General features: G+C 45.4%; 3 protein-coding genes across 3 annotated transcripts in view; all 3 read left to right on the top strand.

Annotated features, from left to right (window-relative positions):
* Positions 1–25425, top strand: part of matr3l1.1 (matrin 3-like 1.1) — a 397623-nt gene that overhangs the window by 3089 nt on the left and 369109 nt on the right. The window lies entirely within an intron of this gene.
* LOC140317651 (ubiquitin-conjugating enzyme E2 2-like) overlaps positions 1–25425 on the top strand; it is a 211570-nt gene that overhangs the window by 56111 nt on the left and 130034 nt on the right. The gene's annotated exons all lie outside the window — the stretch shown is intronic.
* LOC140318582 (transcription factor COE1-like) overlaps positions 1–25425 on the top strand; it is a 137175-nt gene that overhangs the window by 35584 nt on the left and 76166 nt on the right. The window contains exon 6 of the mRNA XM_072396397.1: positions 4221–4289. Coding sequence (XP_072252498.1) covers positions 4221–4289 — 69 coding nt within the window. The remainder of the gene's footprint in view (positions 1–4220; positions 4290–25425) is intronic.

Raw genomic sequence — 25425 nt, 5'->3', positions numbered from 1 at the left:
TTCCATGTTTTAGTGGCCAGCATTGACTGCTGTATTTTCCTCTTTGTAACAGATTAAAATGTTGATTAATATTGATATGCAGCTCTCATTTCACACACTTTGAGGCTACAAAGCTGTAAGATTAGAGGTTTGTTGTGTAATGAATGGACGAATCTTCTGTTCATGTGGACACTTCCTCGTCATAATGCAACAAACTTTAAAATATATTCTGTATTAAAGGTTTCAGAGGGCGCTTTTTCAACAAAGCTTCGGCTCTGAACAGGTCAAAGGACGATAAAACATCTAAAAATGAAGCATTTAGTCTCTGTTGGAGACTTTAAACTGCAGTAAATCCACGTGGTGCGTTCACTGACAGCCTCGGGCCGTCGGCACACAGAGCGCTCTGTGCTGTAAACATCTGTCTGATGGGTATTAATGTGTTGGCTCCAGCCTGCTGCTGTTCAACATGCCACACTGACCCTTCACACCAAAAGCCTCATTAGGCTCCACCCGCCCCGCAGAGCTGAGGTGGAAACCCAGCCCTCCCTCCGGATGCCTTCACAGACTTTGGACCAGACTCCACTTGGGCTGATGTCAGCGGCCGGTTGGATGAAACGCTCGCCAGCCAGTTCGCCCTCTGGCTACCTGGACGGCTGTTTTGGCGAGAACTCATGCAGTCGGCTGGCTGGTTGTCAGGGCGATGGGGGGGGGGGGGGGGGGGGGCGCAGTGGTGCCTCCATCTGTGTGACGCCCAACCGTTGGTGACCTTGGTTTGGACTCCACCCAGGTGGACGCTCTGTGTATTCTGTAAAAATTCAGAATAAATTGTCTCATTTTGAGAAAATAATTTCTGTAAATAGAATTTTAGTGAAAATAAGATGGTTTTTAAGAAGATTTAATTAATATAAACTTATTTTAAATAACTGATTCACCTGAAACTGTTCCAGACCTTGTTCCAGTTTATGGTGCAGACAGAACATGAGATTTATGTTTATGAAGCATAAAATAAGTCCAAAGTGCGATAAAAGAAGATTTAAATGTCCCAGAACAGAGTGAAACGAGACTTATGAATCTAAGCAGTGACAAACAGGAAAGTCTGCAGATTTGAATGAAAAGAATCGGTCATTTTTGGGAGTTTGTTCCATGTAAAAAATTAAAGTAAGATTTAGAATTTTGTTTCTAAGAAAACAAAATTATCCCTGATGACCTGAGATGGAACCAGTTAAAGCTTCAGAAACCAGTTAAAGCTTCAGAAACCAGTTAAAGCTTCAGAAACCAGTTAAAGCTTCAGAAACCAGTTAAAGCTTCAGGAACCAGTTAAAGCTTCAGAAACCAGTTAAAGCTTCAGAAACCAGTTAAAGCTTCAGAAACCAGTTAAAGCTTCAGGAACCAGTTAAAGCTTCAGAAACCAGTTAAAGCTTCAGAAACCAGTTAAAGCTTCAGAAACCAGTTAAAGCTTCAGAAACCAGTTAAAGCTTCAGAAACCAGTTAAAGCTTCAGGAACCAGTTAAAGCTTCAGAAACCAGTTAAAGCTTCAGAAACCAGTTAAAGCTTCAGAAACCAGTTAAAGCTTCAGAAACCAGTTAAAGCTTCAGAAACCAGCAGAAGGTCTGAGATGAAACCAGTTAAAGCTTCAGGAACCAGTTAAAGCTTCAGAAACCAGTTAAAGCTTCAGAAACCAGTTAAAGCTTCAGAAACCAGTTAAAGCTTCAGAAACCAGTTAAAGCTTCAGAAACCAGCAGAAGGTCTGAGATGAAACCAGTTAAAGCTTCAGGAACCAGTTAAAGCTTCAGAAACCAGTTAAAGCTTCAGGAACCAGTTAAAGCTTCAGGAACCAGTTAAAGCTTCAGAAACCAGTTAAAGCTTCAGAAACCAGTTAAAGCTTCAGAAACCAGCAGAAGGTCTGAGATGAAACCAGTTAAAGCTTCAGGAACCAGTTAAAGCTTCAGAAACCAGTTAAAGCTTCAGGAACCAGTTAAAGCTTCAGGAACCAGTTAAAGCTTCAGGAACCAGTTAAAGCTTCAGAAACCAGTTAAAGCTTCAGGAACCAGTTAAAGCTTCAGAAACCAGTTAAAGCTTCAGAAACCAGTTAAAGCTTCAGAAACCAGCAGAAGGTCTGAGATGAAACCAGTTAAAGCTTCAGGAACCAGTTAAAGCTTCAGAAACCAGTTAAAGCTTCAGAAACCAGTTAAAGCTTCAGAAACCAGTTAAAGCTTCAGGAACCAGTTAAAGCTTCAGAAACCAGCAGAAGGTCTGAGATGAAACCAGTTAAAGCTTCAGGAACCAGTTAAAGCTTCAGAAACCAGTTAAAGCTTCAGGAACCAGTTAAAGCTTCAGAAACCAGTTAAAGCTTCAGGAACCAGTTAAAGCTTCAGAAACCAGTTAAAGCTTCAGAAACCAGTTAAAGCTTCAGAAACCAGCAGAAGGTCTGAGATGAAACCAGTTAAAGCTTCAGGAACCAGTTAAAGCTTCAGAAACCAGTTAAAGCTTCAGAAACCAGTTAAAGCTTCAGAAACCAGTTAAAGCTTCAGAAACCAGCAGAAGGTCTGAGATGAAACCAGTTAAAGCTTCAGGAACCAGTTAAAGCTTCAGAAACCAGTTAAAGCTTCAGGAACCAGTTAAAGCTTCAGAAACCAGTTAAAGCTTCAGGAACCAGTTAAAGCTTCAGAAACCAGTTAAAGCTTCAGAAACCAGTTAAAGCTTCAGAAACCAGCAGAAGGTCTGAGATGAAACCAGTTAAAGCTTCAGGAACCAGTTAAAGCTTCAGAAACCAGTTAAAGCTTCAGAAACCAGTTAAAGCTTCAGAAACCAGTTAAAGCTTCAGAAACCAGTTAAAGCTTCAGAAACCAGCAGAAGGTCTGAGATGAAACCAGTTAAAGCTTCAGGAACCAGTTAAAGCTTCAGAAACCAGTTAAAGCTTCAGGAACCAGTTAAAGCTTCAGAAACCAGTTAAAGCTTCAGAAACCAGTTAAAGCTTCAGGAACCAGTTAAAGCTTCAGAAACCAGCAGCAGATCTGAGATTAAACCAGTTAAAGCTTCAGAAACCAGTTAAAGCTTCAGAAACCAGCAGAAGGTCTGAGATGAAACCAGTTAAAGCTTCAGGAACCAGTTAAAGCTTCAGAAACCAGTTAAAGCTTCAGGAACCAGTTAAAGCTTCAGAAACCAGTTAAAGCTTCAGGAACCAGTTAAAGCTTCAGAAACCAGTTAAAGCTCCAGAAACCAGTTAAAGCTTCAGGAACCAGTTAAAGCTTCAGAAACCAGTTAAAGCTTCAGAAACCAGTTAAAGCTTCAGGAACCAGTTAAAGCTTCAGGAACCAGTTAAAGCTTCAGAAACCAGTTAAAGCTTCAGAAACCAGCAGGATGGAGGATCTGATCCACTTCTCTGCTCTCAGAGAACTGAATCATCTTTTAGACACTCCAGGAAATAGTCTGTTCCAGCCTTCAGATCAGCTGGAGATAAATCCCTGAAATCAGTCCTTTAATCCTGGAAATGTTCTCCAGGTGACAGTCAGCTGGCTTCATGCTGGCTTCATGCTGGCTTCATGGCTCACTGTGGAAGTTCTGAGCCCAGATTTCTGCTCTGGTCTGTTTGTGGTTTTTAACGTCACAGAAAGAAGCTGAGCTCGGCTTTTTAACTGCGGCTCCAAACACGATGAGCTCCTTTTGTCTCATAGATGCTGAATAAAAGCGGGGAATTCCACCTGTTATTTTCATTTTTCTCCTTTTTAACAGAAATAGAACTGATCAGATGTGTGAGATCCACACGAGGCGCTGTTTGTGTTTGCATGGATGTGATTTATTTCTTATTTATTACTGTGAAACTGCTGCTGAGAGGCTTTTTCTTTGGTTCCTCACAGGGAACACAAAGGGAAGTTTGTCCCAGTTAATTGAATTTGAGTAATAAGTTCTGACAAAGTAAAGGTGGAAAGATTCCTATTGATCCTGCGATGGAAAAGATTTATAATTATTATAAAGTAAATTAGCAGAACAAAAGGATAAATAGTGTAAAAGTCATTAAAAACCAGGAGGTTTTTAATTCCCAGGATGGTGACGGCCTCAGAACCGAGTGGTTCTGTCTGTTCTCAGCTGCTCAGCTGAGCTGATCAGGAGAATAATCAATAAAACAATAAGGTGCATTTTTACATGTGAGATGCATTCAGGTGCTTTTCCTAAGCTGGTAAAAGTGAAGCATGGATGAAGCAGGCAGGACTCTGATCCTTTCTTCTCTCCTTCCTCCACAGTCGGTGCTGCGATAAGAAGAGCTGCGGAAATCGCAACGAGACGCCATCAGACCCCGTCATCATCGACAGGTAGGAGCTCACCTGAGCCGTTTGTTTGCCTCTCACATGCACTGTTTCTGCTGTGAAGTCGGGTTCTGCTTGGATCCAGGTTCAGAGGATCGTAGTTATCCTGCAGACGCAAACATTTACTGATAACCGAGATCCTTCAGGCAGCTTTCTGCTCATTTTCACTGAAAACTCGCTGATAATCTGCACCGACAGGACAATAAAACCCAACTTTTTATCTAATTTATTGTGAAGGTTTGAAACTAAAGTCATCAATGAACCAAGCAATGATTTTTATTTAAATGATGAGATGGAAAACACCAAGATTTAAGGACCAAATGTCAGAAAGTCCATGTTTTCAGAACATTAAGATCCTGATTGCATCCTGGTCCTTGAACGCACCTCGCTGAGGAATGACTTCTGATTAAAATGTGAATGTTGGGAGAATAAAAAGATGCAAAACCTTCATCCAGCTGCTGCAGACTCACAGCTGGCGTCAGGCGGGTTCTTTTGTTTCTTTCTGGCTCTTTTGTTTCCTGGCGTCTCGCTGCTTTCTCACTTCTGACTCGAGACTCCAGTGTGCGAACGGTTTATCAACACCGCGAGCATTTCCACGCCGATCCGACCACGTTCAGCCTCTGTGCTTCTTCTTCTCCTTCTTCTCCTTCTCCTTCTCCTTCTCCTTCTCTTTCTCCTTCTCCTTCTCCTTCTCCTTCTTCTTCTTCTTCTGCTTTCTTCTCCTTCTTCTCCTTCTCCTTCTTCTTCTGCTTTGTTCTCCTTCTCCTTCTCCTCCTCCTCCTTCTTCTTCTGCTTTGTTCTCTGGCTGCAGCTCTTGTTGGCATACAGCTTCTCAAACACGCCACGGTTCTTGTTGCTGTTATTTGGGGATTTCGAGATGCTCGATATTGTTGCTGAACTGCTGACTTTCTGCTGCCTTGACTCGATCATTTTAAAACAAGCAGCACATTTATTTTTCATCCAATGCCACATTACAACCCTGCAGCCGTCCCTCAGCGTGAATATTAACTTCACGTCCAATCAGACGCTGCCAAACATCCGCATCACAATCCTTTATTAACGCCGCATTCGTCCTCGCCGTCTAATCCCTCCGCCCGCGCTGTCCTTGGAGTCGGCGGCTGTCCGTCACAGCGCCTGCCTGTGATTGGTCAGGTCACTGCCGTGGGAGTCGGTGACCTCAGAGGAGGTCAGGGGGGAGGACAGAGGGGGTCAGAAGTGAGTCCATGTTGGCTCGTTAGAGAGGCCTTGGACCGCAGCCAGAACACACACACATCATGCACACTTCCATGCATACAGTGCACAATGCATACAGTGCACGTGTGTTCGTGCACACTGCGACAGCCTCTCACCTCAGGCTGGGTGTGTGTGTTCTGCTGTGTGCGTTTGATGGGTGTTTTTAGCGTTTTTGTCACCTTTCTGTGTGTTCTGTCACACATGAGATGGACTCCATACATCCAGCATGATGCAAGGCATTGTGGGTAGAGCCAGAATTTCACGGAAGGCCTTCCAAAGCCCATCATCAGAAAAGTTTGGAATTAAAGTCCCACAAAAATACGAATGTGTAGTTCTTTATTTGGTTTGAAATGGAAAATAGATTATTTCCAGTGTCGGGAAATCATAAAGTTGTTTTAGACCATTTCAGATTCAAATTTGTTTATATTTTAGTTAAACTGGGTTTAACTAAGTTAAACTAGGCTCACTTTTAACTGGCTATTGGACTGCTTTCGGCTTGTTCTTATAAGATATTGTACTATATTGGGTGTATTTATATTGGGTTTATACTGGCTACATATTGTATTTAGTCTGGATTTGGAGAAGATTCACATTTTGTCCAGTTTTGCGCTCTAAATCCAGACTAAGAGTGATTTTATATTGAATTTAGGACTTGATTCACACTGGTTTCATACTGGTTTATGACTAGTTGATACTCAGAATATGAATGGTTAAGACTTGTTTTGGTCTGTACTGCTTCAGACTGAGACTGGATTTAGGTCGATTTCAAGAATGAAAGACCTTTTAAGACTGGTTTTCGTATGAGTTTATACTGCTTTAGTATGATTTTGGGATTGATTTCTATTGATTAACAGGGCTTAGACTTGTTTTGGACTGTCATTAGTGTGTGTTCCAACTACCATCAGTGTGTTTTCCAGCTAACATCAGTGTTTGTTCAGCTAACATCAGTGTTTGTTCCCGCTAACATCAGTGTATGTTTCCAGCTAACATCACTGTGTGTTTCCAGCTAACATCAGTGTTTGTTCAGCTAACATCAGTGTTTGTTCCCGCTAACATCAGTGTGTGTTCCCGCTAACATCAGTGTGTGTTCCCGCTAACATCAGTGTATGTTTCCAGCTAACATCAGTGTGTTTCCAGCTAACATCAGTGTGTGTTCCCGCTAACATCAGTGTGTGTTCCAGCTAACATCAGTGTGTGTTTCCAGCTAACATCAGTGTATGTTTCCAGCTAACATCAGTGTGTGTTCCCGCTAACATCAGTGTATGTTTCCCGCTAACATCAGTGTGTGTTCCAGCTAACATCAGTGTGTGTTCCAGCTAACATCAGTGTGTGTTCCCGCTAACATCAGTGTGTGTTCCCGCTAACATCAGTGTATGTTCCCGCTAACATCACTGAGTGTTCCCGCTAACATCAGTGTGTGTTCCAGCTAACATCAGTGTATGTTCCAGCTAACATCAGTGTGTGTTCCCGCTAACATCAGTGAGTGTTCCAGCTAACATCAGTGTATGTTTCCCGCTAACATCAGTGTGTGTTCCCGCTAACATCAGTGTGTGTTCCCGCTAACATCAGTGTGTGTTCCCGCTAACATCAGTGTATGTTCCCGCTAACATCACTGAGTGTTCCCGCTAACATCAGTGTGTGTTCCCGCTAACATCAGTGTGTGTTTCCAGCTAACATCAGTGTGTGTTCCAGCTAACATCAGTGTGTGTTCCCGCTAACATCAGTGTGTGTTCCAGCTAACATCAGTGTGTGTTCCCGCTAACATCAGTGTCTGTTCCCGCCTACATCAGTTTGTGTTCCAGCTAACATCAGTGTGTGTTCCCGCTAACATCAGTGTGTGTTCCAGCTAACATCAGTGTGTGTTCCCGCTAACATCAGTGTGTGTTCCAGCTAACATCAGTGTGTGTTCCAGCTAACATCAGTGTGTGTTCCCGCTAACATCAGTGTGTGTTCCAGCTAGCATCAGTGTGTGTTCCCAGCTAACATCAGTGTGTGTTCCCGCTAACATCAGTGTGTGTTCCCGCCTACATCAGTGTGTGTTCCCAGCTAACATCAGTGTGTGTTCCAGCTAACATCAGTGTGTGTTCCCGCTAACATCAGTGTGTGTTCCAGCTAACATCAGTGTGTGTTCCAGCTAACATCAGTGTGTGTTCCCGCTAACATCAGTGTGTGTTCCAGCTAGCATCAGTGTGTGTTCCCAGCTAACATCAGTGTGTGTTCCCGCTAACATCAGTGTGTGTTCCCGCCTACATCAGTGTGTGTTCCCAGCTAACATCAGTGTGTGTTCCAGCTAACATCAGTGTGTGTTCCCGCTAACATCAGTGTGTGTTCCAGCTAACATCAGTGTGTGTTCCTGCTAACATCAGTGTGTGTTCCCGCTAACATCAGTGTGTGTTCCCGCTAACATCAGTGTGTGTTCCAGCTAACATCAGTGTATGTTTCCCGCTAACATCAGTGTGTGTTCTAGCTAACATCAGTGTGTGTTCCCGCTAACATCAGTGTGTGTTCCCGCTAACATCAGTGTATGTTCCCGCTAACATCAGTGTGTGTTCCAGCTAACATCAGTGTGTGTTCCCGCTAACATCAGTGTGTGTTCAGCTAACATCAGTGTGTGTTCCCGCTAACATCAGTGTGTGTTTCAGCTAACATCAGTGTGTGTTCAGCTAACATCAGTGTGTGTTCCCGCTAACATCAGTGTATGTTTCCCGCTAACATCAGTGTGTGTTCCAGCTAACATCACTGTGTGTTCCCGCTAACATCAGTGTGTGTTCCAGCTAACATCAGTGTGTGTTCCAGCTAACATCAGTGTATGTTTCCCGCTAACATCAGTGTGTGTTCTAGCTAACATCAGTGTGTGTTCCCGCTAACATCAGTGTGTGTTCCCGCTAACATCAGTGTATGTTCCCGCTAACATCACTGAGTGTTCCCGCTAACATCAGTGTGTGTTCCAGCTAACATCAGTGTATGTTCCAGCTAACATCAGTGTGTGTTCCCGCTAACATCAGTGTGTGTTCCCGCTAACATCAGTGTGTGTTTCCCGCTAACATCAGTGTGTGTTTCCAGCTAACATCAGTGTGTGTTCCAGCTAACATCACTGTGTGTTCCCGCTAACATCAGTGTGTGTTCCCGCTAACATCAGTGTGTGTTCCAGCTAACATCAGTGTGTGTTCCCAGCTAACATCAGTGTGTGTTCCCAGCTAACATCAGTGTGTGTTCCCAGCTAACATCAGTGTGTGTTCTAGCTAATATCAGTGTGTGTTCCAGCTAACATCAGTTTGTGTTCCAGCTAACATCAGTGTGTGTTCCAGCTAACATCAGTGTGTGTTCCCGCTAACATCACTGTGTGTTCCCGCTAACATCAGTGTGTGTTCCCGCTAACATCAGTGTGTGTTCCCGCTAACATCAGTTTGTGTTCCAGCTAACATCAGTGTGTGTTTCCAGCTAACATCAGTGTGTGTTCCAGCTAATATCAGTGTGTGTTCCCAGCTAACATCAGTGTGTGTTCCTGCTAACATCAGTGTGTGTTCCCAGCTAACATCAGTGTGTGTTCCTGCTAACATCAGTGTGTGTTCCTGCTAACATCAGTGTGTGTTCCTGCTAACATCAGTGTGTGTTCCTGCTACCATGAGGGTGTTCTGTGCAAACTGCTGGAAAATCATTTCTTGTTTTGTGGTCATTGGTCCCTCATTGTGTCTCTGCAGCCTGACCGCTTTAATTAGGACACGGCAGGACATTGATACTAGTCCACCAACCCAGGGAATACACACAGACACTGTTTTTGTAGGCATATTAATGGACACACACATATATGTGCAGACACACTGTCAGTCCTCTGCTGGTGATTTACTGCAGCTCTGCTTGTTTCTCTGCATTTTAGCGGCCGTTAAGAAATGCAGAGATTTATTATCGTGACCTCCTCTAACACACACTGATGCACGCACTCAATACACTCCTGTGTATGTGGTGGTTTTAGTGACCCATCATGCAAATGATGTGTCTCAGCCGCTACAGTAAAGCAGTTTAACACTGAGATCTCACGTCTCACTCAAGTAAATCAAACATTCCTCTTCCTGCTGTGCTGCAGACGCAAATGTTTTGGATTTGTAATGTTTCACCACATCGTTGTCTCTCGTGCTTTTATTCCTTTCACACCTGCGCTACCTGTGAGGTTGCGAGGCACGTTTACATTTCCTCCATCTGTCATCAGGCTTCTGCAACCTCTGTGCTCCTGACTGCTGACATGTTTGAAGCTTATCTGAATGACAAGGTTTCCTTTTGTAAAAAGTGCTGTTAAATAGCGGTTCACTTCACCTCTTGGTGCAGATCCTCGTCATTCGGCCATGTAAATACTCTGAACTGACCCTGGAAGTCGTGCAGATAGCGTTCACATCTGAAGCTAAAGCTCAGGGCATCAGCTGGAGGATCACTGACAGCCTGTGTGTGTCTGAATATAAATGTGTGCTGATGTTCCTCTCAGAGGTCGCTTTGTTTCCTCCGTTTGCCGGTTAATGGCTGAAATCCTGCCGAGGCAGCAGAACGCAGCGTTGACGGATCGCCGTAACACCGCCGTTATTACACGCTAATATTGCAATTAGATGGGTGGCCAAGTTGCCCAAGTGGGGCAATAAATTGCCACAGAGTGTCAAAATGTACGAGAAGGCCGGGCTCTAATTACCCAGAGCGCACCTCCTCGCCACCCCTTCCCTCCGCTGCCTGACCATCACCTCCTGCCTTAATGGTAGAGCCTTACATGGAGGCCACAACGCCCCCATCACCACTTGTTCCTCCAATGCCATTTGGAGCTTTGATGCCGTCTGTGAGGAGGTGAGTTTAGGGTGATGGAGAGCGACCTTTGACCTGCACACAGCAGCAGTTTCACAAGAACAAAAAGACGACACGCACCCCAGCCAGTTACTATGGAAGGCAGCGGGGGCCATAATTTGCCTCTAATTGAAAGTGAATCATAAGTTTTACTGTGCTCAAGTAATGGTGAGTGAAATGGCATTTTTTGTGCGAGTCAAAGAGCCCCAAACGCCCTCTGTTTTTTACGGTGGTTTTCAATGGGGTAATTACCTGTTTTGGAGCAGCGAGTGAGTTAAAAGCATCTGTAACCAATTATTGTAGTGGAGCCAGGCTGAAGCAATCCATCAATGAATAGACCAAAGTCACTCAGTGCCTGCCATCCTTCAGCTGTAAATCTGAGCTGTTTTCAAGACTTAGATACATGTTGATATGAATTTCTACTGAACTTCAGTCACATTTACAAGTAAAAATAATATTTGGTTACAGAAACTTTTAACTTATTGGATGCTCCAAAACAGAAGTAAGAACTGATTCCCTAATGGAAAAAGTTGGTTAAAACTGGTGGTTCTGGGGCTCTTTGACACATGTAAAAAGCACAGTTTCACTCACCCTTATTTAGAGTATCGTAAAAACGAGGCACATTTTAAGCAATTTGCATTCAGTGAATTATGACCCTCTCCACCTTCCATACCGGGGGACGGGTCTCAGGCTTGGATATCTCGCACTGAGGTCGGCTGACTAACGCTTCACGCCACCCGCTTCCCAGTTCTTGCGAGCGTTTGTAGCAAATTCAGCTGGATTGAAGCGAGATGTTGAATGATAGACGAAGGAAGATGTAGCGAAACTGTCTCTCTGTCGGTAACTGAATCAGGAAACCAAAGTCAGGTCACAAATGTTGAGCCTTTATAGTGAAACTTCACCATTTTGCCCTTTGAACTTCTGTAGAAATGACAGTTTTTGTCATCCTGAGGACTTCTGATCAGGACTTCAGGTTATTAATGCATTTTTCTGTCCATACATTTGGTTTAAAACTACATCTCCCATCAAGCCCAGACTCTGAGGAGGATGAACACATCATAAGTGTTCCATCCTCCGTCCTCCTGAACCAGATGAAGCAGAAGTGAGGAAAGTGACGGGCAGACTGGATGCTTTCAGAAGCAGAGCAGGGCTTTTATTTCAGCTGGATGCTGGCTGCTCGGAGAGTTAATCATCATTTGCACAAAGAAACTCCTGCACAGCATCTTCGTCCCGCAGTTACAATGCTTTATTGTCTCATGGGAGCCGAAATGCCAGCGAGGCTGCAGGAGGAGAGGAAGGTTTGATTTAAGGAGGCGATTCAGGAGGAAACAACAGGACTGTAGATAAAGTTCACTCCTGACTGCTTTTGTTGCTTTTCATTCTTTTATTGTTACCCAGGCTAAAGATTCTCAAGGTTGTGTTTTAGTTGATGTCAAAACAACAAACCAAACTTTATTTATGTGTGCGTGAAGGTGCATAAAGAACAACTACTGGACGATACTGTGAGGATCCTGTTGTGTTTCCGGTTATTATCAGAGTCTGAGAAAGTCCTCCGAAAAACATCTTACTGCAGAACAGATTTAGTTTTACTGAATGTTCTCACAAAGTGGGAAAACTGTGGCCCAGATTGAGTCTTTACACCCAGTTTCAGACCCGTGGCCCAGTTTGAGTCTTTACATCCAGTTTCAGACCCCTGGCCCAGTTTGAGTCTTTACATCCAGTTTCAGACCTGTGGTCCAGTTTGAGTCTTTACATCCAGTTTCAGACCAGTGGCCCAGTTTGAGTCTTTACATCCAGTTTCAGACCTGTGGCCCAGTTTGAGTTTTTACAGCCAGTTTCAGACCAGTGGCCCAGTTTGAGTCTTTACGCCCAGTTTCAGACCAGTGGCCCAGTTTGAGTCTTTACATCCAGTTTCAGACCAGTGGCCCAGTTTGAGTCTTTACAGCCAGTTTCAGACCCGTGGCCCAGTTTGAGTCTTTACATCCAGTTTCAGACCAGTGGCCCAGTTTAAGTCTTTACATCCAGTTTCAGACCTGTGGCCCAGTTTGAGTTTTTACAGCCAGTTTCAGACCCCTGACCCAGTTTGAGTTTTTACAGCCAGTTTCAGACCAGTGGCCCAGTTTGAGTCTTTACGCCCAGTTTCAGACCAGTGGCCCAGTTTGAGTCTTTACATCCAGTTTCAGACCAGTGGCCCAGTTTGAGTCTTTACAGCCAGTTTCAGACCCGTGGCCCAGTTTGAGTCTTTACATCCAGTTTCAGACCTGTGGCCCAGTTTGAGTCTTTACATCCAGTTTCAGACCAGTGGCCCAGTTTAAGTCTTTACATCCAGTTTCAGACCTGTGGCCCAGTTTGAGTCTTTACACCCAGTTTCAGACCAGTGGCCCAGTTTGAGTCTTTACATCCAGTTTCAGACCAATGGCCCAGTTTGAGTCTTTACATCCAGTTTCAGACCATTGGCCCAGTTTGAGTCTTTACACCCAGTTTCAGACCAGTGGCCCAGTTTGAGTCTTTACATCCAGTTTCAGACCTGTGGCCCAGTTTGAGTCTTTACACCCAGTTTCAGACCTGTGGCCCAGTTTGAGTCTTTACACCCAGTTTCAGACCAGTGGCCCAGTTTGAGTCTTTACGTCCAGTTTCAGACCTGTGGCCCAGTTTGAGTCTTTACATCCAGTTTCAGACCTGTGGCCCAGTTTGAGTCTTTACATCCAGTTTCAGACCTGTAGCCCAGTTTGAGTCTTTACGTCCAGTTTCAGACCTGTGGCCCAGTTTGAGTCTTTACACCCAGTTTCAGACCTGTGGCCCAGTTTGAGTCTTTACGTCCAGTTTCAGACCTGTGGCCCAGTTTGAGTCTTTACACCCAGTTTCAGACCAGTGGCCCAGTTTGAGTCTTTACACCCAGTTTCAGACCAGTGGCCCAGTTTGAGTCTTTACGTCCAGTTTCAGACCTGTGGCCCAGTTTGAGTCTTTACATCCAGTTTCAGACCTGTGGCCCAGTTTGAGTCTTTACACCCAGTTTCAGACCAGTGGCCCAGTTTGAGTCTTTACACCCAGTTTCAGACCAGTGGCCCAGTTTGAGTCTTTACATCCAGTTTCAGACCTGTGGCCCAGTTTGAGTCTTTACATCCAGTTTCAGCCCAGTGGCCCAGTTTGAGTCTTTACATCCAGTTTCAGACCAGTGGCCCAGTTTGAGTCTTTACATCCAGTTTCAGACCAGTGGCCCAGTTTGAGTCTTTACAGCCAGTTTCAGACCCGTGGCCCAGTTTGAGTCTTTACATCCAGTTTCAGACCAGTGGCCCAGTTTAAGTCTTTACATCCAGTTTCAGACCTGTGGCCCAGTTTGAGTCTTTACATCCAGTTTCAGACCTGTGGCCCAGTTTGAGTCTTTACACCCAGTTTCAGACCAGTGGCCCAGTTTGAGTCTTTACATCCAGTTTCAGACCAATGGCCCAGTTTGAGTCTTTACATCCAGTTTCAGACCATTGGCCCAGTTTGAGTCTTTACATCCAGTTTCAGACCTGTGGCCCAGTTTGAGTCTTTACGTCCAGTTTCAGACCTGTGGTCTAGTTTGAGTCTTTACATCCAGTTTCAGACCTGTGGCCCAGTTTGAGTCTTTACACCCAGTTTCAGACCTGTGGCCCAGTTTGAGTCTTTACGTCCAGTTTCAGACCTGTGGTCCAGTTTGAGTCTTTACATCCAGTTTCAGACCTGTGGCCCAGTTTGAGTCTTTACGTCCAGTTTCAGACCAGTGGCCCAGTTTGAGTCTTTACATCCAGTTTCAGACCTGTGGCCCAGTTTGAGTCTTTACATCCAGTTTCAGACCCCTGGCCCAGTTTGAGTCTTTACATCCAGTTTCAGACCTGTGGCCCAGTTTGAGTCTTTACATCCAGTTTCAGACCTCTGGCCCAGTTTGAGTCTTTACATCCAGTTTCAGACCTGTGGCCCAGTTTGAGTCTTTACATCCAGTTTCAGACCTGTGGCCCAGTTTGAGTCTTTACATCCAGTTTCAGACCAGTGGCCCAGTTTGAGTCTTTACATCCAGTTTCAGACCAGTGGCCCAGTTTGAGTCTTTACACCCAGTTTCAGACCAGTGGCCCAGTTTGAGTCTTTACATCCAGTTTCAGACCAGTGGTCCAGTTTGAGTCTTTACGTCCAGTTTCAGACCTGTGGCCCAGTTTGAGTCTTTACACCCAGTTTCAAACCCCTGGCCCAGTTTGAGTCTTTACGTCCAGTTTCAGACCTGTGGCCCAGTTTGAGTCTTTACACCCAGTTTCAGACCCCTGGCCCAGTTTGAGTCTTTACGTCCAGTTTCAGACCTGTGGCCCAGTTTGAGTCTTTACACCCAGTTTCAGACCTGTGGCCCAGTTTGAGTCTTTACACCCAGTTTCAGACCAGTGGCCCAGTTTGAGTCTTTACATCCAGTTTCAGACCTGTGGCCCAGTTTGAGTCTTTACACCCAGTTTCAGATCCGTGGCCCAGTTTGAGTCTTTACATCCAGTTTCAGACCTGTGGCCCAGTTTGAGTCTTTACATCCAGTTTCAGACCAGTGGCCCAGTTTGAGTCTTTACATCCAGTTTCAAACCTGTGGCCCAGTTTGAGTCTTTACGTCCAGTTTCAGACTTGTGGCCCAGTTTGAGTCTTTACGTCCAGTTTCAGACTTGTGGCCCAGTTTGAGTCTTTACGCTCAGTTTCAGACCTGTTGCCCAGTTTGAGTCTTTACACCCAGTTTCAGACCTGTGGCCCAGTTTGAGTCTTTACACCCAGTTTCAGACCTGTGGCCCAGTTTGAGTCTTTACGTCCAGTTTCAGACCTGTGGCCCAGTTTGAGTCTTTACACCCAGTTTCAGACCAGTGGCCCAGTTTGAGTCTTTACGTCCAGTTTCAGACCAGTGGCCCAGTTTGAGTCTTTACAGCCAGTTTCAGACCTGTGGCCCAGTTTGAGTCTTTACGTCCAGTTTCAGATCTGTGGCCCAGTTTGAGTCTTTACAGCCAGTTTCAGACCAGTGGCCCAGTTTGAGTCTTTACATCCAGTTTCAGACCTGTAGCCCAGTTTGAGTCTTTACGTCCAGTTTCAGACCTGTGGCCCAGTTTGAGTCTTTACGTCCAGTTTCAGACCAGTGGCCCAGTTTGAGTCTTTACGTCCAGTTTCAGACCAGTGGCCCAGTTTGAGTCTTTACATCCAGTTTCAGACCTGTGGCCCAGTTTGAGTCTTTACACCCAGTTTCAGATCCGTGGCCCAGTTTGAGTCTTTACATCCAGTTTCAGACCTGTGGCCCAGTTTGAGTCTTTACATCCAGTATCAGACCAGTGGCCCAGTTTGAGTCTTTACATCCAGTATCAGACCCCTGGCCCAGTTTGAGTCTTTACATCCAGTTTCAGACCAGTGGCCCAGTTTGAGTCTTTACATCCAGTATCAGACCCCTGGCCCAGTTTGAGTCTTTACACCCAGTTTCAGCCCAGTGGCCCAGTTTGAGTCTTTACACCCAGTTTCAGCCCAGTGGCCCAGTTTGAGTCTTTACACCCAGTTTCAGACCCCTGACCCAGTTTGAGTCTTTACGTCCAGTTTCAGACCTGTGGCCCAGTTTGAGTCTTTACATCCAGTTTCAGACCTGTGGCCCAGTTTGAGTCTTTACATCCAGTTTCAGACCCCTGGCCCAGTTTGAGTCTTTACAGCCAGTTTCAGACCCGTGGCCCAGTTTGAGTCTTTACAGCCAGTTTCAGACCCGTGGCCCAGTTTGAGTCTTTACATCCAGTTTCAGACCTGTGGCCCAGTTTGAGTCTTTACATCCAGTTTCAGACCTGTGGCCCAGTTTGAGTCTTTACATCCAGTTTCAGACCTGTGGCCCAGTTTGAGTCTTTACAGCCAGTTTCAGACCCGTGGCCCAGTTTGAGTCTTTACAGCCAGTTTCAGACCCGTGGCCCAGTTTGAGTCTTTACATCCAGTTTCAGACCCGTGGCCCAGTTTGAGTCTTTACAGCCAGTTTCAGACCCGTGGCCCAGTTTGAGTCTTTACATCCAGTTTCAGACCCCTGGCCCAGTTTGAGTCTTTACAGCCAGTTTCAGACCCGTGGCCCAGTTTGAGTCTTTACAGCCAGTTTCAGACCCGTGGCCCAGTTTGAGTCTTTACATCCAGTTTCAGACCTGTGGCCCAGTTTGAGTCTTTACATCCAGTTTCAGACCTGTGGCCCAGTTTGAGTCTTTACATCCAGTTTCAGACCTGTGGCCCAGTTTGAGTCTTTACATCCAGTTTCAGACCTGTGGCCCAGTTTGAGTCTTTACATCCAGTTTCAGACCTGTGGCCCAGTTTGAGTCTTTACATCCAGTTTCAGACCTGTGGCCCAGTTTGAGTCTTTACATCCAGTTTCAGACCCCTGGCCCAGTTTGAGTCTTTACATCCAGTTTCAGACCAGTGGCCCAGTTTGAGTCTTTACATCCAGTTTCAGACCTGTGGCCCAGTTTGAGTCTTTACGAATAGTCTGAGATCCTCTTAGAGAGAACCTACAAACCAGAGAGATGTTTGAGGAGGAGTCAGGTCTGGTTATGGTGTAAGCAGTGTTTCTTGAGTACTTTTCGGGTAAAAATCAGTAAATGTGGTGGGGTGTGTGTCGGAGTCTCAGCTCCACAGGGGGTGGGTGGGTTATCTGCCCCTGTGGACCCTTCCCAGCAATTGTAGAGTATTGATCGGGTGAGTGCGGTCCATCGGAGCCGGCCAGATTAAGAGTATAGATTTACAATAAAAGCAGGACATTGCTGGGCAGGGGAGATGGAGGGTGAGGAGGAGGAGTCGTGGAGGGGAGGAAGGCCTGGGGGCTGCTGCAGGGGTTTCTGGGCAGCATGGGGCGAGGATCAGGGTGAGTGTGAGTTTCAGGTTTATGTCTCTTATTGAAGGAAACTGATGGACCGACAGCGTGTTAATGATGTTTTATGGCGCCGACACGGACGGAGAACATGTAGTGCAATGCATCATGGGTAATGTGGGTCCCATTGATCTGATCACATTGATTCTGAGTTTATTTCTCACCAGTTTTTCCAGTTTCAGACACATTGTTGTGAATCCTCCAACATTCAGGGCGTTTAGGGTCTCACGGTCTTCATGTTGTGGACTGAAAAGGAGACGCTTGATATTTATGGTTGTTTAGCAGGCAGGGGGCGGGAATTATAACCCCCTGGTGCATCATGGGAAATGTAGGATTTAGTGTTTTAGTCTCAAATGAGTAAATATCATCTCTGCTGTTTGGAATCAGACTGATCTGAAACAGAGGAAGTGATGATTATCTCTTGGACAGCGGTGAAGAAACTCATCAAATCCTTGACTTACAGAAGATAGAAAAATAGATTAAAATACTGCTCGTCCTGCTCGGGTTTTTTTGTGTGACAGTGTGATAGAAACACCAACTTATGGACCTCTTTCAGAACCTACAGAACACTGCTTTTGTTCCATTTGAGCCCCTTTTTACATGAATTTGTAGTAAGTGCTGCCAATAATAGCAGCACAAGTATCTGTCAGTGCCATTGAAACTGAAGGAAGCCTAACAATGCAGTGATATTCAGCCTGTTTTTGGGTTTAGCTGCATTTATCTGCTCTGTGTCTGCGCCCACATCTGCTGGGGAGCACATCTGTATGTCAGATCCACACAGAATAGTTCATCTTTGACCTTCTGCTGTAGAAACATCCAAATGGAGCTTTAAGGGCACATGTTAAAGACAGCTTCATGTACAAAGTGGATGGATAAGGGCAAGGTTTGTGGTTGCCGGTGACGTGTAAAATATGGATGTTGGTCAGCAGGTGGCCTGGTGTTGGGACTGAATTATTCACCAACACACTCACAGCCGTGTTTCCATCGCTGACCTGAAGCTGAAGTTCAGCATAAAGACGGCTGTTTGTCATCTGCACTGCGTGAACATCCTCACATCAGGGACAGGAGGGCAGTCATGGGATGTTCTGCACAGACTGCAGGTCCTCGAACGCCTCACATCACAGAGATGTTCAGATTCATCAGAAGTTCACAGGAAATGTTCTGCTCATGTTTTCAAACCACCGAGCTTCTGATTGGCTGACATCCACCTGACCTTTGAGCCTAAGATTTGAGTCATCTGTTCATCTCCTCAAGTTTTTCCATTTTGTGCCTCATTATACTTCCAGCTGCTGTGTCTAAACACATAATAAACACATAATAAACACATAATAAACACATAATAAACACATAATAAACACACAATAAACACATTTAATCATTTTAAGAGAGAAATCTGTCAACCTGCAACCTTTTTATTTCACATCAATAAGAAGACGAACAAACATCCCCTAATTAGGGCTTTTTATCACATTTGAGATGGTTTAGTTTGTAAAAGGAAGCATTTCAGGTGGTTTTATCAAAATATCTGAAGCACAAAGAGTTGAAATGAGCAGAAATTTGTCTTCGGACCTTTTGGAGCCTCTTTTCTTCACGTTGATTTCCAAGCCTGGACTTTCTGCTCTTGTTGTTGTCTGAGTGGTTTTACTGGAGGAAAGCTGGAGCTTGGACAGAGCCGGAGGTCAGAGGTTGAGCACCAGTCCTGTTTTTAGAGCCGTGTTTACGCGAGGAGCAGCCAGAAGAATGATGAGCAGCGCTCTGATCGGATCTCTTCACTGACCTCTGTGCCTGTTTCCAGAAGCTTCTCTGCTGTTTGTTTACAGCTTCAGACTCAGTCCGAACCTCAGGGGACGTCTGGGGAGGGGCTGTCCCCCTCAGAAACCCCAGCATCAGAGCCACCTCCACCTGTCTGGGTGTCTCCATTAGGCCCTCGCTGCAGCCGGGGCCTGCGGGGCCCTCGGGGCTCGCTCAGGTTTGATGTGATCCAGGGAGAAGTGTTCAGTGGCCCGGGGTGTCCACATCCATCTGCCACAGGGGAGTCCCGGGGTGGGGGTGGGGACGTCTCACAGATTTAACATGATGATGGTGTTTATTTTTGCTCAGATTCTCCCAGAAAACGTCTCGTTTGAAGAAGGACGAAGTAAAGAAAAGCGGCTGCTTCCTGTGGCAGCTGTTTGTGTTCAGCTCCTCATCGCTTTGGTTGTTTAGGGAAAGAATTCCTGCTTTTAGGCAGTGAATCCCAGCCAAACATTTCAAGTAAAAGTAAGGAAGCGACGATGCAATAACAGGGTGGAAAAAGACGTTTTATTTTGGTCCTTTCAGTTCATTTCGTCTCAGCTTGGTTTGGTTTTCTATCCTGTAACTTTCATATTCAGAGCCTGAACGATATTAATGCTTTTCTAAAATATAAACCTTAAGTTTTCCTTGGTTGGGAGGACTTTATAAAGATGATCTGATGGGAAGAAGTGGATAAACGTGTGGCTGGCGTTCAGTTTTCCTGCAGGCAGGGCTGAAGCCAAACGCCACATCACTCCGTGGTCATATTGGGAAAGTTTTCCCACAGCCGGACAGTTTATCTGAAAGCCCCCCCCCCCCCTGGGCTGCCCTGGTTTCTAAAGGTGTCACATTGTCTGTACTGAGCCGTCTGAGCCACCGTACAGAGGTGAAAAACACAGACTGTGGACAGAAACTCACCATGGAGGCAGTGAAGAAGCTGACAGCTGACCGGAACCAGCTGACAGCAAACGGAGAAAACACAAACTCTGAAGCTGCAGCTCGTCCTGGTCCTGGTCCCACCGGACCTCCAGCGAGTCATCAGCTGGTTCCCACTTCCTGCTGACTCCTAATTGGATTGAATGTGATTACATCACCACCTGCAGGGTCGTTAGTCGCCTCGGCGTCCACGTCCAGCAGCGCCCGGCTGGAAACACCCCCACAGCACGCACCAGGGGATCATGGGAACTTTGGGAGCTCCCCTCCCCTCTCACCCCTTCCTTCCCTTTGCCAAATCCCCCTCCCAGCATGCACCTCACCCCCTCAAGGCAAATCACCTTGTTAACGTCCACACACACACACTCCTACAGCGTGATGTCAGAAGCTCCGCCCCCTCCGCAGAGATCGTGTGAGAGAAAAGTTATTGATCTGCGTCAACTGATCCGGGTCCAGAACCCGCCCACCCCCCACAGGTTGCACCATTCCACTTCTTCTTCTCTGGTTTTCACCCTCAGACGTTTACAGTTGATGGGTTTTTCAGACCAGAACCCCTTTTGGTCCAGCTTCAAGCAGGTTCTGGTTCCAGTCCATCAGCGCCTGCTGGAGGTTTGAACTCCTTCTGGTAAACTCTGAGTTTCTGACAGCAAAGAGTTGGTGCTGATCCGGAACCACTGTTCCTGCAGAGAGTCGGTTCTGAGAAAACACAGAACTGGTCCAGATCTAGGAGCTCAGAACTGGAACCACCTCATTGGAAAACAGAATCGGGACTGTTTCCACCAGCATTCAAAACCAGTGGAAGTTCTGGAGGTGGACGACCCGACAGTTAAACCCAGTGAAAGTAGAAATTTTACGATTTTCTGTTTAATTTGAACTTTTTCTGGCTCTGAAACAAATTTTATTTCCAGTTTTTAATTAAAATGTGACTTTGAGAGCAGCTGGTGAGTTTTCAGGGCTCATGGTTTAAATCACACACACTGAGTATGAGTTTATACCAGAATTGGATCAGAACCCGTCCTTTTTTCTTGGCTTTAAAGGTGACATATTCTACCCTTTTGGTTTTTTTAACAATTTGACACAACTTTGAGGTTTTATTGAGATGTTTGACTGTGGTCTAAATGCCTGTTGGTTTGTTTTAGCACCTCTTTGCTAACAGTCTGTTTTCAGGGTGGAGACTTAGCAAGATCTCAACTCCACCCTTAATAAAGCTATGAAAGCTGTTCCTCCAGTCAGGCCAAAAACACTCCAGCTCAATATATAGATACAGATAGTTACTCTATTGATCCCAGAGGGAAACAGTTGAGCAGTTAGCTGTAAGTTAGCAGTAAGTTAGCAGTTAGCTGTGAGTTAGCAGTTAGCTATAAGTTTGCAGTTAGCTGTAAGTTAGCAGTTAGCTGTGAGTTAGCAGTTGGCTGTAAGTTAGCAGTTAGCAGTAAGTTAGCAGTTAGCTGTGAGTTAGCAGTTGGCTGTAAGTTAGCAGTTAGCTGTAAGTTAGCAGTTAGCTGTGAGTTAGCAGTTAGCTATAAGTTTGCAGTTAGCTGTAAGTTTGCAGTTAGCTATAAGTTTGCAGTTAGCTGTGAGTTAGCAGTTAGCTGTAAGTTTGCAGTTAGCTGTAAGTTAGCAGTTAGCTGTACGTTAGCAGTTAGCTGTGAGTTAGCAGTTAGCTGTAAGTTAGCAGTTAGCTGTACGTTAGCAGTTAGCTGTAAGTTAGCAGTTAGCAGTTAGCTGTGAGTTAGCAGTTAGCTGTAAGTTAGCAGCAGATGCTAGCAAACAATGCTTTCTCATCCACAGTGATGGACCAAGCCGGAGATGTGCACAGCGTAACTCGTAGTAATGCATGTGTTCCGTTAATTACTGCATTTAAACATTTTGGATTTATTAACCTCATTAAACAGTTGTACCTGGAGACCTCCATCTTTATCAGAAACATGCAGATAACGTACTTTAGAAATGAAAATCAGAACGGCTCGTTAAATGAGGAACTTTCACACAAAGGGAGCTAAATAAACACCAGGGTTGTGTTTTTGGGGAGTTTCACACCTGCTGGTGACTGCAGACGCCCTGATATCTGCTCCCAGGAGCAGGAGGAAGGGATTTTACGTGATATGGAGGCTTTAACAGCTAAAGCTTAATGTGGTCGGACAGCTTATGCACCTGTCGGCAGGTGTTTCTCACGTGGTTCCGGTTCCGTCGGCGTTCAGAGACGTCTCCTCTCTCTCTGCCATTTCTCTCTCCTGTTAATCACTCGAGTGTTTTTCCCAATTAAGGATGCACTGATAACCTTCCAACACACACAGACACACACACACATTTTCAGGGTGGTTTAATCAGGAATATGAGTGCAGAGCGGCTAATTAAGGACGACCATCCGCCGGCTCCTGGCTCGCCAGCAGATGTGGGGGAGGGGCTTGTGTGTGTGTGTGTTACAGATATTTGTTCGGCCTTCTGCTGCAGTTTGACACATTTCTGTCTGTTCAGTTCAGATTTTAAGCTCAGGTGTTTTATTTTTAGCAGGAGACAGACAACTGGAGTGAGAGTAGATGTGGTGAAGAGTGTGACTTTGTCTTCATTGTTCTGCAGAGATGAAGCCAAATGTTTTCTGTAGCAGAGTAAATTATTCGGCTGATGCTTTAACTCTCCGGTTCGACTTGTTCTCCTGCAGTTAATTAGATGAAATTGGTGGTGGGTTGATGGTCTGACCCCGGAGCAGTTTCCAGGCTCTCCAGCTCATCTTTTCATCTTTCTGAAACATCCCAGGACACAGTTTCTGAGTCTGTTTTTAAATTTTTCACTTCTGGAAGCTTTTCTCATGTCTGATGGGTTTTTTCAGGCTTCAAACCCCCAAAAATCTGGAGGTTTTCCACAAATAAACATTTACTATTCATAGTGAGAGGAGACTCACCCTCAGCAGGCTGATTGTGATTGGTTGAGACACCTGTCAGTCAAAGGAGACGTTTTCTCGCTGAATTTCCTCTTGTCGGCTTCATTTTAGGACTTGGTGGAAGCTTTTGGTCCATGTGGCGAATAAAACGCGTTCAATCTCAGACGAGTCTGTGCAGTTGTTGAAGTTTGGACTCGGATTAGTGATGATGTGCACGTGTGGAGAACTGTTACTGTTGAACAGTTGTTTGGTTTTCAGTAAAGATGTTGATTTAAAATTTCATTTGATTCAAAATATTTCATTTTTCAAACCTTTCTTGTTGCAGTAATCAGTCGTTTGTGTTTAAGATGACCAAGAAAGATGAAACATGATGCTTTTGTATCAAACCATGTATCGTAATATGATTTATTCCACAAATGGTGCAGCTCGAACTCAGACTGAAACCAGACTGAGAACTATCCAGTTGAAATAAACTTTATAAACCCCTAAAAGTAAATTATATCCCTGCAGTATTTATTATTATTAAAGATCAGCTGTTGGGTTAGGGTTAGGGGTTCCACCATCTGTTGTTAACCAGCTCTGTGATCCTCCTCCTTTACTGTTAGCGCTCTGTCTGCAGTCTCTGTCTGCCCGGATAGTCTTAAAGCTGAGCAGAGGGCTGTTAGAGTTGTTCCTGCAGCCAGGTCCAGGATTCCACCATCTGTTGTTAACCAGCTCTGTGATCCTCCTCCTTTACTGTTAGCGCTCTGTCTGCAGTCTCTGTCTGCCCGGATAGTCTTAAAGCTGAGCAGAGAGCTGTTAGAGTTGTTCCTGCAGCCAGGTCCAGGATTCCACCATCTGTTGTTAACCAGCTCTGTGATCCTCCTCCTTTACTGTTAGCGCTCTGTCTGCAGTCTCTGTCTGCCCGGATAGTCTTAAAGCTGAGCAGAGAGCTGTTAGAGTTGTTCCTGCAGCCAGGTCCAGGATTCCACCATCTGTTGTTAACCAGCTCTGTGATCCTCCTCCTTTACTGTTAGCGCTCTGTCTGCAGTCTCTGTCTGCCCGGATAGTCTTAAAGCTGAGCAGAGAGCTGTTAGAGTTGTTCCTGCAGCCAGGTCCAGGATTCCACCATCTGTTGTTAACCAGCTCTGTGATCCTCCTCCTTTACTGTTAGCGCTCTGTCTGCAGTCTCTGTCTGCCCGGATAGTCTTAAAGCTGAGCAGAGAGCTGTTAGAGCTGTTCCTGCAGCCAGGTCCAGGATTCCACCATCTGTTGTTAACCAGCTCTGTGATCCTCCTCCTTTACTGTTAGCGCTCTGTCTGCAGTCTCTGTCTGCCCGGATAGTCTTAAAGCTGAGCAGAGAGCTGTTAGAGTTGTTCCTGCAGCCAGGTCTCTGCCTGATATTCCTGCTGAGTTCTCATCAGGGCTCCAAGCTCGTCCATTTTATCCACCAGAGATCTCACATTTCCCCTGATGATTAAAGGAGGAAATGGTTTAAACTTCCTCCTCCTTTTCCTCCATTTTCCTCCTGCTTTGCATCCCAGACGTCTCTGCTTCAACTCATCTTAATTTGGGGTCTTATTCCCGGCATTACTCGGTCTTTGGAAAGCTCAGTCAGCTGCTCCAATGGGTTAGCAACTGTCCCGTTGCCGTGGTTACGCATCATAACAACCTTCCGGCAGCACAGAAACATGTTTCAGAAATCTGTTTTCACGCCGTTCTGGAATAATTTTACTGAGCCTCAGAAATCCTGAAGAATTCATATCCATCTTTAACGATTTAAAGGATTTAGATTTCAGTAATTATTTCTTGCTATAAAACTTGATTAAATGATTAATTAGTGAAACAGATGTGCCATGAAATGTTTTTCTGCCTCCAACATCGATTGGTTTAACACCAGCTTTCTTATTTGATTCAGTCAAATCTCAGATCATACGTGAGTTATTTAGTGTTTCAGTAAAAACCAGGAGTAGGAGCATTAAAAGCATTAAAAGACAGACAAACGGCTTCTGACGAGCTAAAACTGAAGGAAATTATCTCTTTAAAACTTAATGTGCTCTGATTTTTGTTTCATTTTGTCCAAAAACCCAAATTAAAATGTATATTCAGGCAGTTTGAGTTGATTTCAGCTGAAAAATCCACAGAAACACAACCTGAAGCAGAGCTGGCTGCTGGTGGAAGTAAACAAAGCTGTGTGCCGGTGAAATGTGAGGCGGGCGAGTCCAGACAGGACAGCAGAGAGGAGGTGGGCTGGGAGGGTGGAGGAGGTGATGGAGGGTGAGAATGAGACAGTTGTGGGGGAGGCGCTGAGGGGGGGGGCGGATTAAGAGGGTATTGATTTCTATATGAAGATGGAGGGAGGCGATATGGAGAGACGGGGGGATGAGAGGCGACGGTTGGGGTTACATAACAGCCGAAACACTCTGATGTCTGCGGTTCTGACCGGTTCTGATCAGAACTTCCAGGTCCAGTTACAGCAGGTTTTCTCCCAGAGCTGGATCCAGTTCAACAGAAGAGATAGTGGATAGTGTCGTGTTGTTATTGCCACCTTCTGTGTGGGAGACCTGGGTTCAAATCCCCTGCATGAAAGGTATTACCTCCAGTAGGGGCCCTTAGGCCCCCTTACCCTACCTGTAAGTCACTTTGGATAAAAGCGTCTGATAAAGGCA

This window comes from Leuresthes tenuis, unplaced genomic scaffold (genome assembly GCF_036924035.1).
Source record: "Leuresthes tenuis unplaced genomic scaffold, fLeuTen1.0.hap1 SCAF_11, whole genome shotgun sequence".
Lineage (NCBI taxonomy): Eukaryota > Metazoa > Chordata > Actinopteri > Atheriniformes > Atherinopsidae > Leuresthes > Leuresthes tenuis.
This window is presented reverse-complemented; position numbering and strand designations above follow the sequence as displayed.